The 14,592-nt window shown below is 37.9% G+C and overlaps 3 protein-coding genes across 3 annotated transcripts in view; all 3 read left to right on the top strand.

Annotated features, from left to right (window-relative positions):
- Positions 1–91: 91 nt before the first annotated feature.
- Positions 92–4,324, top strand: LOC103992339 (uncharacterized). Its single transcript, XM_065161026.1, has 5 exons — positions 92–475; positions 1,713–2,643; positions 2,833–2,928; positions 3,232–3,368; positions 3,869–4,324. Exons 1-5 carry the CDS (start codon positions 231–233, stop codon positions 4,053–4,055), a joined length of 1,596 nt encoding a protein of 531 aa, XP_065017098.1. The 5' UTR covers positions 92–230; the 3' UTR covers positions 4,056–4,324.
- A 5,687-nt stretch (positions 4,325–10,011) lies between these two features.
- Positions 10,012–11,676, top strand: LOC135642369 (protein TIFY 10a-like). The gene is made up of 5 exons (XM_065158476.1): positions 10,012–10,560; positions 10,734–10,929; positions 11,007–11,209; positions 11,279–11,336; positions 11,411–11,676. The coding sequence occupies exons 1-5, from the start codon at positions 10,416–10,418 to the stop codon at positions 11,535–11,537; spliced, it is 729 nt and encodes a 242-aa protein (XP_065014548.1). The 5' UTR covers positions 10,012–10,415; the 3' UTR covers positions 11,538–11,676.
- Positions 11,677–11,829: 153 nt separating this feature from the next.
- The window catches only part of LOC103992337 (protein SMALL AUXIN UP-REGULATED RNA 12-like), a 2,806-nt gene continuing 43 nt past the window's right edge, over positions 11,830–14,592 (top strand). Inside the window, exons 1-3 of the mRNA XM_009411981.3 lie at positions 11,830–12,058; positions 13,484–14,018; positions 14,297–14,592. The exon at positions 14,297–14,592 is cut by the window's right edge and continues 43 nt beyond it. Coding sequence (XP_009410256.1) covers positions 13,583–14,018; positions 14,297–14,325 — 465 coding nt within the window. The 5' untranslated portion in view covers positions 11,830–12,058; positions 13,484–13,582 and the 3' untranslated portion in view covers positions 14,326–14,592. The remainder of the gene's footprint in view (positions 12,059–13,483; positions 14,019–14,296) is intronic.

The raw sequence follows: 14,592 nt of genomic DNA, 5'->3' as shown, positions 1-14,592 counted from the left end.
CAACTACATGTCGGTGTAAGGAGTAGGGCAGTAACCTAGTCCGTAGAGGGATAGCCCTTCTTTCTTAATCTACTGTCCTAACCTCCCACATCAGCTTGCTATTAGCAGCGAGAAGTCGTCGCCCAGATCCAGAGCCACTCCGTTTCTCGCACGCACTCCTCTTCGAGGAGAGAGAGAGAGAGAGAGAGAGAGAGAGCGACTTAGATCTCGATCTCCTGTACGGTGGGCCAATGGCGCGCGTCGATCCCGCCACCGCCGATCCACCTCTTCGTCTCCGCAACCATGGTGGCTTTCTCTTCTTCTTCCTCCTCCTCCTCCTCCTTTTCTCCTCCGTCGATGCCTCCGTCCACAGCTACATTGGCGAGAAGTTCACGCCAAAGGGCAACGCGTTCGTCCTCCATGGCGGCAGCGAGGGCCTTTACGCTTCGCTTCCCCACGCCAACACCACCGCCGGCCGCGGCGACTCGTTCATCCGGTAATCCCTCGTGTCCTCATTTCTTTTGCTAGATCCGGGGCGCTCTTGATACCGACTTGCGGGTTTTATGCTTTTGTGGGGATTTCGGTGTCCTGCAAGCTCAGTAATTTGGGTTCTTGGAGGAGCATTGAGTTGATAGGTTGGAGATCTGGCGCTACTTCGGTCAATCAATGATTTACTTTTGTGCTGTAAATATGCTTTCTTGATTGGTATCCATCGAATTTGTTTGAGGCTTGACACCAATTCTAGCGTGATGCTGGTATGTACAACTGATGTAACATGAACTTAAATATTAATCAAACCATATGATTGTTCTGATGCAATCAGATAGATATACACCATCAAGTTTCCATATTGATGTAGATTTTTTGCATAGATTTCAGAATTTCAGTCATTTACATTATCTGGAAAGATCTGTTCCAGCTCTATCGTTATATAAAATAGTTTTCAAGTGCTACGCGTGGGTACGAAGTCTCTGGTTTGGTTTAGCATAATTTAGTCCGAATTTTCATCTGATTTTAGAAATTTCAATATTTGACATGTGTTTGCGATCCTTAATGGGGAGCTTGTTAACTTTTTAAGGTATTTCCAGTTGTCTGCTAATGCACTAATAAGTCAAACAAATAGTAATTGCAGGACATGAATGAGAAAAATATAACATTATGCTGGAGTTGCTTAGTGGTCGATAAATGGATGCTTAGGGTTCCATGTACCAAGGAGAAGTGATGATGAACATTGTGTTGAATTTCACCTAGGGTTATGTTTTTCGCTCATCCCCGACTTTTACTTCTCTTTCTTTTGTTGGAATGCACTACTTATTTTATATGCAGCACTGTAAATTAATAGTAAATTATTTGTAAAATGTGCTAAAATTGCATCTCTTGATTAAAATCTGATGCATTTTCAGTAGTCATTGAGTGATAAATTCAGAAGATTCTCTCTGCTTAACCTGTTGATTTTTGGTACAATATCCTGCTCATTTAGTTCTTTTTATTAGAAATCCTGATATATCTAGTTATGAAAGAAAATGTATACACAGAAATGAAGTGCCTTAACAGAAAGCTTGAGAATTTTACATCTGAAAGCTATTACTCTGAAAAGATAATTAGTTTGCAGAATATGGTTCTTAAAAACCATAATTTACTAAAAATACTGAATATGATGCTACCAACTTGGTTCCATATCAAGTAAAACCCGCGTCAAGAAATCTCAGAATTTGTCTCGTTTGTTTTTTCAGCTTTGAGAAGATCACTTTCACACGGCCTGAGAAATCTATTGAGAACAGTAAAGTTGGTGATTCTGTTTTGGTGCAAGCTATCATATTTGAAGTAGAAGATCGGGAGACAATTGGTGGGTCAGCCTATGGTGGTCAACGAGCTGTTTGCTGCACACCAGATCTGGCAAAATTGGGTGCTTGCACCCAAGGCACAGTCATCTATCGGCCCTCTGCTCAGAATCCTAAATGGCCTCAGGTGCTTGCTGCCACTTTTAATGGAAAGGATCTTGTTGCAACATTGCCATCCCAGAGTATACCCATCACAAGAACTGGGATGTATAACCTGTATTTTATATATTGTGACCCAGCTCTTAATGGGCTGGTCATAGATGGGAAGACCGTGTGGAAAAATCCCACTGGCTACCTGCCAGGAAGGATGGCTCCTCTCATGAACTTTTATGGATTCATGTCTCTTGCATTTGTGATACTTGGGATATTTTGGTTTTCACAGTATGTGAGATTTTGGAGAGAGGTTCTTCCACTCCAGAACTGCATAACACTTGTCATCGCATTAGGCATGCTGGAAATGGCATTGTGGTACTTCGAGTATGCTGAATTCAATGAAACTGGACTTAGACCAATGGGGATCACCTTTTGGGCAGTAACGTTTGGTTCAGTTAAACGAACAGTGTCGTGGGTTATTATTCTAGTTGTTTCTATGGGGTATGGTGTTGTCAGGCCTACCTTGGGTGGTCTCACATCGAAGGTGATTATGCTTGGAGCAACATTTTTCCTTGCTTCTGAGATACTTGAGTTGGTGGAGAATGCTGGTGCTGTAAGTGATTTTGCCGGAAAAGCAAGACTCTTTTTGGTTCTTCCCGTGGCGCTTTTGGATACATTTTTCATTATATGGATCTTTACTTCTCTTTCCAAAACTCTGGACAAGCTCCAGGTAATTGCAATTTTCTGATTTCTGATAATGGCTGTCGATTTTAGGAAATTTTTTTACACTATTCCTTTCTTACTTTGCATTTGCTGGGATATGTTTGTTTCTCTTTAAAGTTATCGATGTCAACATTATTTATGAAAATAAACTTTTATTAAAAATGAAGCCTAAGAAGTGTATTATGATTCCTGACAGGCAAGGCGATTGATAGCTAAGCTAGACATTTACAGGAAATTCACAAATGCATTGGCCATCACTGTTCTTGTATCTGTTGGATGGATTTGCTATGAGGTAACAATAATCTCTTTTGCATCATGTTGAACAAACCATGTCCTGTGCATATACAATAGTAAGTGGCAGTATAACGTTTTATGCTCCTGAGATTTAAACCTGTTATTGATGGTGCCTAAAGTTAGCACTCTAAAATTAGAATCACACTAACTCTAGCTCTTTGGTATATATTACTTCCTATGTGATTATTCTGGGACCACTCTTGTTAGCATAATATTTCATAATTGATTTTCTCAGTACCTTATCAAGTACTCATCCTTACCTTTACAGCCTCTTTGATGAGTCATTTTGTGATGCCTGCAGCTTTATTTCAAGTCAAATGATGTATACAATGGGCACTGGCAGAATGCCTGGATCATTCCTGCGTTTTGGCAGGTCCTGTCGTTCTCTCTTCTCTGCGTAATTGCTGCTCTTTGGGCGCCCTCTCAAAACTCAATGAGGTGAAATCCCTAGATCCCGCAGATTGTACAACTTGTTTTTTATGGCCTTTTATGTGTACTTCAGGATGTTTCACCGATTCAATCAGTAGTTAAGTGAAAATCAGGGTGGCATAACCTGTTTCTAATTCTCTACGGAGTACCAAGTTTGATTCACTGTAGAGAATATGTTTCTCAATATCTAAGGAACACGATGTTTAAATTACTGCACTTATGAACTCTAGTTAGACTAGTACAATATTGAACAATATATAACAGCATAAGAAGCAGATTTTTTCAATTCCAAGTCTTCTCATCAATTTTATCTCTGGGGTTTTGGTGTTCTTACAAAATCATAAAATAAGTGTGCTTTCTTTTTAATGTTTCTTCCATGATGTCTCCCCATATCTGCATGCTGTGTCCTCACCAGATTGGAGTTCATATACTTGGAGGCATCTTCATGTCAAATTCTGGTGTTTGTATCCATGCAATGCTGGATGGACTAATTTAATCTTTTCTTTCAGATATGCTTACTCGGATGATGGATCTGAAGATTTTGATCGAGAGGACTCACTTTCTCTAATAAAGCCAGGACCAGTTTCTTCAAAGGATGCCCGCGGTTCTGCTGGTTTGATGGATGCTAGAGCAGCTGTGAGCAATGACACTACCACCTCACACAATGGCGACATCGAAGAAGATAAAAGGGAGTAGCAACACGATCAGCATCTACCTGCTTGTAGTGGCTAGTTTGTTATCGAAGGATTTGATTAGCTTGTACGACTTAGCAGTAATTTACTTTATATCGGTTGACGAAAAATAGTACTCGTTCTGTTGTCCTGTTGTTTTAGAGACCGGCAAATAGCAATCTCTTCTTTTATCTTTTCATTTCTTAGTCCCCCATTCATTCTTTTTTGTACCAAATGGGTTTTCAAGAGGTGAATTACTGCCGGATTATTCAAAAGTGTGCTTTGGATTCTGCACTTGCAATCTCTTCTTTTAACTTTTGCTGTTGCTTGATGAAAGTATTACAAGAATTCAGGCCTTCATTTCTACAATTTGGCAAATTTATGGGCTGATGTATTATACTGTGCTTGTTATGTCCTGATTATAATCTGTTATTGTTTCAGCTGCCATTGATCGAAGCATTATTATGTAGATAATGCAAACAAAACTACTTGTGATTCTACACACCGAATTCATGTTTTGAGACAATGTTTTGTTAGTCAATAACGTCAAATCAACTTTGCAGTTGAGAGACACTTTGTGCGGAGGACTCAAAAGTCGAAAAGCTTATGTTCATCCACAGGAAACAGGCCTCTTCAGCTGGGAAGAACAAGGAAGTCGAGAACCGGTTCTGCACGAGGAGCAAGAGCTTTCAGATCACCGAGCACGGCCAACTAGAAGTCCTGAAACCGGAAAGCCGGTGCACATGTGCAACCTACAAGAGAATAATGCAACTCGGCATCCCTTTCCGCCCTCTTCACCAGAAGACTGCCATCGGCTGCGCACGATTCCACATCCAGAGTCGGGAACGAGCCAAACCAAACGTTGGGTGGCACGGTATACTGTGGCCGCTGGCCGGCATCAATATCTGAGCCAAGTACTGTCAGCTTGACATGCCCGTCATCGTGTACCTCGAACACCTGGTGGGTGTGCACAATGAGTCATGCTCCGTCGCAAGCGTGGAGGACGTTCGCAGCTGGTGGGTACTACAGTTTCCTTCCCGTGAGAGGTTCTCCGAGGTAGATGATGGGGATAATAAATGACGACATAATGTGCCACGATGTTAGCCGCGCCCGGACGACACTCTGCCCAAGGAGGACAATAATGCCGACTCGACGTGCGCTGACGTCACCCGCTCTCAGACAACGATTTCATCGTTGCCTGACCCCGTGCGCTTGACCGAGACAGAGGAGGAGTGAGAAAAGATAAATTATATTAACGAGAAGCATTTGATAGCAGATAAGACTTCTCTAACACATATATGTAACTACTAAGCATTTGTATATCGTCACTAGAATATTATTTTACATGTATGAAACTACTAACACATATATCACTTTTGCAAAAAAATAAAAAAATAAAAAGAAGAAGAAGAAGGATTGATCAAAGTATTGGATTGACTCGTTTTTCAAATCCTATTGTATTTGAAAGAGAGGAAGGAGTTCGGATGCGGCATAAATCTTATTACATCAATTATTGTTTATTGCGGAACAAGTGTAATATTAATTTAGTGAGTGTAGAGTAAAAATATACTTTAAAAGATTATTTTATATATTGTTGATTCTATAATCACCATTAATGACTTCATATTTCCTTTAAATATTATGTAAACATGGCGTATCTAATTCACCTTTTATCATATTGACTAGGCTTCTTCTTATATTAAATGTTGATCGATTAAGAATAATGTCCAATAATATATCTTCGACATTTATTTTAAAAGCACAATACTATAGTGTCTGAGTCTCACATACTTTCATCTATAACTAGCTTGCTAATAAAAATAATATATATATATATATATATATATATATATATATATATATATAATATCATCACTTAATGATATGATTTGTGATGTCTATCATTTGTAAATATGATAAATGATATATTTATATTTATCATTTTAAAGATTAAAATATATATTTTTTAAAAATATTAATTTTAGTATTATATAAAATATTAATTATGTTGAATCTCGGATTTTGATGATAACAATCAATTGATGGGTTAATTGATCTAATCCATATTATTGAGTTAAGTGTGCAGGATTAACTACGATAACCAGAAAACACAAAGCAAGTATACCGGAGTCAAGTTCGATGGACGTTTAAGAGTCCGAAGAATCGTCGGAGATGCTGCCGGAACCAACCGAGAAGAAATCGAGAACCTATCGGAATTTTCGGAAGTTCGCCGAAGAGGTCGTCGGAGGTTCACGGAGATCACCGAGAAGGCTCGGCTACTCATTAAAGTCATCACAAGTTCGGGAGCTTGTTGGGAGCCCGTCGGAAGAAGTTCGTCGGAAAGCTCGCCGGAACAAGACTCGACATTCACAGTTGAAAACTTGCTTAGGATGTGTTTTGTTATGTAGTTCACATGTAATTAGGATTAGGATTAAGAGATAATCCTATATCCTGGCTAGGGGCCAACTGGGCCCAAAATTAGAGTTGGTTGGGCTAAATTTGAAGCCCAATCAAGTGAATCGAAGGGTCTGGCGATGGCACCGCCAGACTAGGCGGTTGCACCGCCCAGCACCCGAGAGCCAGGTGGTGGCATCACCCAGCGCCCGAGAGCTGGGCGGTGGCACCGCCCAGCACTGTCAGTGTCTGACACTGACAGGCGGTGGCACTGCCTGCATCAGGAACCCAACGAGAATTCAAATTTGGAGCCCAAATTTGAATCCTCTTGAGGCCTATAAATACCCCTCAAATCTCAGCTGAGATTACAACTTTTTGAGAAGCAATTGATTGAGAGAAAAGTCTTAGAAGAGTCTTTGCTAGTCTTGTTTTCAATTTGCTAGTGTTCACCTCCTTCTTTCTTGCTGAAAATCTGTAAGAGAGTGAATCGCTTGTAAAAGTTGTAAGAGGGGTATTTACCCTTCCCTTTCAAGAGATTTGCTAGTGGAAGGTGGGAGCCTCATCGAAGAGGGGCCTCGCAAGTGGATGTAGGTCATTTTACCGAACCACTGTAAAATCGACATAATCTCTGGTTTGCATTTACTTATTGTCATTTATATTACTGCAAACCATTTGCACTTTAATGCTATACTGCTTTGTCTCCGTCTTACTTATCTCTTCAAGTTAAAACGCAATCGAAATGGTTTTAAACAAAAACATTGCTTTTATCGTACGAAGTTTCCGAAAAATGTTTAAATCGTGAAAAGTTTATCGCACTTCACCGCTGTACTAATTCACTCCCCCTCTTAGTGCCACTCCGATCCTAACAAATTAAGTATGCATAAGTATTAATATTTACTTTAAATACAGTACAACAAGCCAACGTGTACTAGTGGATTTTAGTATGATATTAAATTATGATAATAAGTATGCATATAGTGATTAAAAGTGTCGATTGAATTTTAATCAACATTAAGTAAATCTTAGGGTTTGAATGAGTTTGAATATAATTAAAATAAAAAGTTTAAGTTTTAAATTTAATGTATACGAAGGATAATAGACTACTTTGACATGAATAGAGTAATAAATAAATTAAATAGAAATATAAGTCAAAAGAAAGTATTATACTACAAATGTTGAGACATATAAGTAGATTGAATGATGAGTTTAGACAAAAAAAAAATCATCTTTGTCGAATCAAATTAAACTCAATCGAAATTACTGCTACCATTATTTTAGTAAAAAAAATAAAATTGAAATAAGGTATAATGAGATTGAACCTAATAACCCTAGACCTCAAGGTAATATTTTAAGTACCTCTACCACATCATCTTGTTTATTAATCTAATAACTCATGACTCTCTTTGTTTTTTTAGTTATTTTCGTAACTTTTATCATGGAGGTTAGGAAACCCCAACCGTAAGGAATATAGAGATAAAAAAATTTAATTCTTCTCTTTCTATATTTATGACCTTAGTTTTATATATTATAGGCTAATCTTTTTAATCGCTTTTGAGTAATCTAGATTTTAAATTTATCATTATGTTTTGCCTCATCTTAATTTGAAATCGGTGCAAAGAGTTATGATTATCCTAATTTGAGATATTCAAAATTTCTTATTCTTTTAGAAGAATTTTATTTGAGCTAAATTTATATTTTTAGATATTTGATTTGATTCTGTCCTTTTGATATATTTTAAAAGATTTCTTTATGGACTTGTAAAATTTAGAATTGAGTAAATTCTATCTTTGTGTATCAAGAGATAAGATTTATAAATTTAGCTAGTCCTAACCTAGTTTTAACATAATAGAATATGGGTTGGTACTTGAATTAGGAGGCTATTTTAGCCTTCGAATTATTATGTTTTAAGTTAAAATTTATTACATATTTAGTTTTATATGCTTCCTAATTTTTTTATAAAATTTCATGATAATTTAAGATCGTTTGATCAGTTAAAATAGTGAAGAAAAATTTCTTCGTAGAAAAATTTCTTCGCAGATTATATGATGGTTTGATTGATACTTAGTTCATTTGATTATAGAGTAAATTATTAAAATAATAATAATAAAATCTAGATGAATTTTTAGGTCATGTATAGTTTATTTTATGATAACTTTAATCAAAATTTCTATAAATTATTATAAAATTAATAATTCAAGAGGTAGGGTTCTTAACTAAGATATCTTATGACCTTGTACTACTAATTTGATAGGTGTATCACTCCCTAGCACATCCCTAGCACATCCTAGACTTATATGATTCTCATGAGTTGAATATATATATATTTTTTATAAGTATAAAAATATATGAATAATAAAAAATCTTATATGCATATAAATGATGACATAAAGTGTAGGAGTGTATAGATATGTTACTATTATGACATTCGGTGTGAGAGTATACATATATATTATGGCGTGTGATGTGAAAGTATATATATATATATATATATATATATATATATATATATATATATATATATAACGTCTAGTGTGAGAGTGCACATATATATTATGATGACATGTGATATAAGAGTATATGTATATGTTATGATATAGGACATATAAGTCAATGAATTTATTATACTTCCTACATGTGCATATAATCATTTCAAATTATTTGGATGTAGAATTTTATCTTTTTATTTTACATATGCTATATTATAAGATTATACTTGCTAAAAAAATAATAATAGGATGAGGAGTTTACTATTAAATATCTTATGCCAACGATTTTGAAATATTGAATACATGACATAATGCATGCTCACTTAAATAAAACTATAAAAGTTTATACTTACTAAGTGATGATTTGAATTCTCTTTTATAAGGATACTAATTGATACTAATTGGGTTGGGAAGTAAGCACGTGCAAATTTATACCTGCGCAAATATGAATGATGATCTACAGACATTTTGTATGTGTAAATTTTAGATATATTTTATTTATATTTTTATTATTATTAAAAATTATAATTGTTAATAAATATCAAAAATATTATGTATATGCGAAACTTCATCATTTTATCTAGTAAATTAGAATGTTTTAATCGTAAGATTGTCTAATTTATATTATACTTTTATCGATAATAATAAAAAAAATTAAAATATAATATCTTACTTTAATCATATGTATACATACGGTATGGATAGAAGTATAAGTAGAGTGTTACAAATACTCTTATATTTTTTATATAATAGAGCTTTTAAAGAGTATTAGTATAATAAAAATTAAATATAACTATATATAAAATATAATATAATATAAATTTTTATATTTTGAAGGAATATATACACATGTTAAAATTAATTATAAAGAATAAATAGATAAAAGATGTCCGCACTCTAAAGTGACATCTCACATCAAATGTCCCCATCCAACGCGTCGCAAATGTGCCACTCTATGGGCGGCCGAAACCACTTCGGCGAAGCCACCACGCACCCACCTGCAATCTCCTTCGCTTCCTTTCACCTCACTCCACTCGATCATGCCATTGTCTTCCTCTTTCATTGTCTTCACGTGCCACTTCTTCTTCCTTTTACGTCACCTTGTCCAACAACAGATGAAGCACTTGCTTTTCCTGTGAAGTATCCGATCCTTTTACATGTACATGGATTGCATCATGTACACCATGCAAAGAACAGCAGCAGCAGAAGAAGAAGAGCAAGAAATGAATCGGTCCGTACCTTTTTCCTGTGCTCTCTAAAGTGAGACAGTCACACACCATCCATTATTCTACTGCTTCATGGGCCATGTGTTTTCTCTTCGGCTATTCTTATTCGGTTTGCTGTTCCTCCACTTGTTTCCACCACTCGAAAAAGCAGGAAGCAAAGAGGCATATCATCAGTCTGTGTCTCACCTTCTTCTCTAAGTTTCTTCTCTGTTACCAGAAGAAACAGGAGGAGGGTTTAAAAGAAGGCAGACAGGTAAGAGGGAGGAGAGAAGAGAAGCAATGGAGAAAGGAGGAGAGAGGTTAGTGGGAAGATCCCACTTCTCACTCACATGCAGACTCTTGAGCCAGTACTTGAAGAAGAATGGCAGCTTTGGTGACCTTGGTCTTCTGCTGGCTCCAAGAGCAATTGACCACCAAGCTAAAGGTCAGATTCTAATGATCTATGGTGTCCTAGTTTGATCTCGACACTGAATCTTTTTCTGAGTCTCCCAGATTTGCAGTGTTTGTACTTTGATCTTAGTCAGAGAAATAATACAACCAAGTTTTCGTTCACCAATTCTTATTTCTTAATGTTCTGCCTTTTTCTTCATCTTTCAGGGAATTTTTGGGTACCCAACACCATCTGCTTCAAACCAGGAAATGAAGTCTCAGGAATGGATCATCACCATGCTGACAAAAGTACAGATAAAAATGCTTCAAATTCTCTGGAGCTGATGGTTTCCCAGCACTCCATCAGCCTTAACTCTTCTGCCATTCCGAGAACAGAGGAATCTACCAAACCTTCGGATGCTAAGTAAGATTTAGCTCCAAAACTATCTGTTTCTTTCATGTTTCCAGCTAAAGAATATAATTCTAAGATGGATACCTCAGGGAGATTGGGAAGGACCAGTTGACGATCTTCTACGGCGGACAGATTCTGGTGTTCGACAATTTCCCCGCAGACAAGGCCAAAGATCTGCTGCTCATGGCGAGCAAAGAGAGCATTGCAGATCCTGCAGCTGACTGCACCTCGAATGAACCGGCGGTGGCGCTGCAGAGTAGTCTGCCAGAGCCCGGCCAGGCTAATTCTTCCGGTAATTACCCTTCGTTAACATTCTTGATGCTTCTTCACATCATGCTCATGGATCCTCCATTGGTGACAGACATGCCCATAGCGAGGAGGAACTCCCTCAACCGATTCCTTGGGAAGAGGAAGGACCGGTCGGTACTTCTCCCTCGTAATTTTCCTTTGCTTCCCCATGATTGTGTGTTGATCCTGAGCTCTGAACTTTTAGGATGGGCCATGCACCATATCAAGTCCATGGTGGATCAGCAGGGCCGGCGGCGGCAAAGCCAGCGGAGAACCAGCCATGGCTCAGCTTGGGTCCTAAACCAGAAAGCAATTCTCAGAGTAGCAGATAGCTTGAGATCAAGACGTTGATTTGTAGGCACTGTTCCCCTGCATCCTGCTTGGTTGAGACCAAGACATGCCTGGGGATGTGCAAGTAGTCCTCCCATTGTTTCTTACGATGCTGCTATATGTTAAGACCTTCTTTTGGTACATCGTCTTCTTCTCTCTGCTTGACGAAGGAAGGCTTTTGTGACCCCATACCAATCGAACCGATCCTGACCATCCGATGGAGAGAATCGAAAAGGAGCCCGAATCGTAAGGCGCCGCAAGGCGATCCCGCACAAGATGCCTCGCTCACGTATGAATTGACACGTGGACGGACCATTCCCTGTTGGCGAGAGAGGGGGCGTAAGCATCATTGTTGGGGCCAAAACTGTCATTCTAGTTTCGACTATAAACAGGCCCTTCTTTTTCTCCTCCCTTTCCTCTCCTCGCTCTTCTCTGTTTCTCTCGACAGCCCTTCGTTTCCTTCCGCAATGGCAGCATCTCCTCCCTGTTCGTGAACGCCTCTCCATCTGCGATGCCTCGGAAGGTGATCGCCGTCCCAAGCACGCAATCCTATCTTGAATCTTTTTCCTCTTTATGATCCCATGATTAAACAATTTCCGGCTCTGATCTTAAAAAAGATGTTTTTGGTCTCTTTGTTTCCACATTGATTCGGTGCTATTCCAATCCAATTCTTTACGCAATAGAGATTCTTATTTCCTGTTGGAAATTGATATGTTGATGGTCGTATTTCATGACTTTCTGGCGGAACATCTGCTTGTTTTGGTTTACCTTATGAGCCAACATGACATTGATCGAAAATGCCAAGTTGGTACAGGCACTACATACATTTCCCTTTAAATTAATTGTTCTTATGTTTCTTTGATGCAATCATGACGTTCTTGTAATGTGGCAATGTAATAAGGAACCTGTGTGGATGATAGAACATTCCGGCTGCAATTTGAAGAAAATATTAGGGTGTTTATTTGAGTATGTTTTATATTATTTTGAGAAAAGGTTAGGCTGTTGATGCATACCAAGATACACATAATCTGATTCGATTATATTTAAGCCCTTTTTGCAATTGGAAGCAAGAAACTACAAGACATAATCCTGGATTGTCTGTATTTGATGCGTTCTTCTATTTAAAGAAATCAAGGAAGAAAATTCCAACTGCATTATGCTCGTGCAATGTGTACTGTCTATAGGGCCCATAAATTCCATGTTTTGGGCCATTTTGGAATATGATTAGTGATACAGTGATGCTAATCACCACATGCCTTCATGTTTGTTCAATCGCCATAAGTTCTGAAGATGTTTTTACTGCTTCATACCATGTGTCATTGTTTTAATCGTTTGATGGGTGTCCCAAGCTGAGGGCTACCATTGTTTTAAGCCTAATCATTTTGATAGATTCAGAAGAAACATCACAATAGCATTCTTCTTCTTTTTTTTAATTTGAAAAGCATTTTCATTCAATTAAATGATATATGATACTCACATGTGGACTTGAGTCTGAAACCTATCACTTGTGCAGTAATATACTAACCAACTTGGATGCCTCAACAAAGACATTCTTCTTCAGTTTAAATTTGAATTGTATATTTGTGGCAGCAGGCAGTGTGTTACAATGTTGTGCTCCTTCCCATCAAGCCATGGATTAAGCAGTTCAATATTTCCTTGATCTGCATCGTCATTGTACCAATTGATAGAGATTCATCACCAGTCTAAAACGAAGTTTTATTAGGTTAAGAATACATTGGTACTACATAAAGGCCTTATTTCTTTGATTTGAGTATGATAATATTTTTAGAAGCTGAAACTTAATTAAACATTGTGCCAGGTGAAATTTGATCAAATCTGTGCTTTTTAAAACTTTGCATTTGATTTTATTAGCATTCAGGCATTGGACTCCATCTTGGTGTTATTTATTTTGCTTCCCAATAATTAACCAAAGTTTTGTCTTGTACAGTCAGAAGAACTATGAATTCTTGTGATCACTGATACTTGGTGTGCCTGATTCATCACTGTTGGTACTCTGTGTGTCCATTGCTTGTTAAGTCCTCCCACCATGAGCGACGAAAGTGTGAAGATGACAGGGATCTGGCAGATAGTAAGACTCAGAGAGATGCTGCATAAATGGCAATTGGTTGCCCTCAGTAAAAAGGAGGAGCAACCATGTTCATCTGGTATTCCCCCTTCTGTCGACAAGCGCCTAAAGAATGTGTTGTCCCAATGTGACTCAGATGAAGAGAGCTGCCAAAGCCCGCAACCCCCACCTGATGTCCCCAAGGGTCACTGCCCGGTCTACATAGGACCAGAGCAGCGGAGGTTCGTCATACCGACAAGTTACCTGAGCCTTCCAGTGTTTAAACTGCTCCTAGAGAAGGCTGAGGAGGAGTTTGGATTTGATCATCAGGGCGCGCTCATGATCCCTTGTGAGGTGGAAACTTTCAAGTATATTCTCCTCTGCATGGAAAGATATAAAAAGGGCCTCATTGATGATGGTGAGTTCCTATTTCATTCCCTTTATTGTCTATCCAAACTCAAGCTTGTCCTTTTTGCTGCATAGTTTGCACAGATTTTCATACCACTTGCTCTAGCAGTCTATATTCCAAGTTTTCATGATAGTTAAATTCTATGGAACCTAGGAATGGTCGTCCAAAACATAATAGAAGAAATAGAAAACTCACTTCTGACTCAATTACAAGGGAAAAGAGAAACAAAAGGTAGAGTGAGATGCCAGCATATCCCACTTATTCATTCTTCTGTTTTGCTTCTGCAGAAGGAAATCCAACAGGCTTAGAGGAATAGTACTACTTGGACTTGTTTGCATTCTGCAGTGTCGAAGGCCTGATTCATTTACAGCTAAGTGGTTGCCTTCTGATCAAAGATAGAGATTTCGTTTTTGCTAAGACAAATTTGTTGGAATCCTATGTACTCAGTGTATTGCGTGTAAGGATTTGAGGTTCAACCCTTTCTGTTTTCCTTCTTCTTCCCTTCTTTTCCTTATGAATCAATGGGTTTGCTGTACTGGTTCTTTACAGTCTCGAGAAATGATTCTGTTAACATGTGACTATT

Source organism: Musa acuminata, chromosome BXJ3-7, assembly GCF_036884655.1.
Source record: "Musa acuminata AAA Group cultivar baxijiao chromosome BXJ3-7, Cavendish_Baxijiao_AAA, whole genome shotgun sequence".
NCBI classification, from domain to species: domain Eukaryota; kingdom Viridiplantae; phylum Streptophyta; class Magnoliopsida; order Zingiberales; family Musaceae; genus Musa; species Musa acuminata.
The sequence above is the reverse complement of the archived record's forward strand: the minus strand, read 5'-3'. Positions and strand labels throughout refer to the sequence as shown.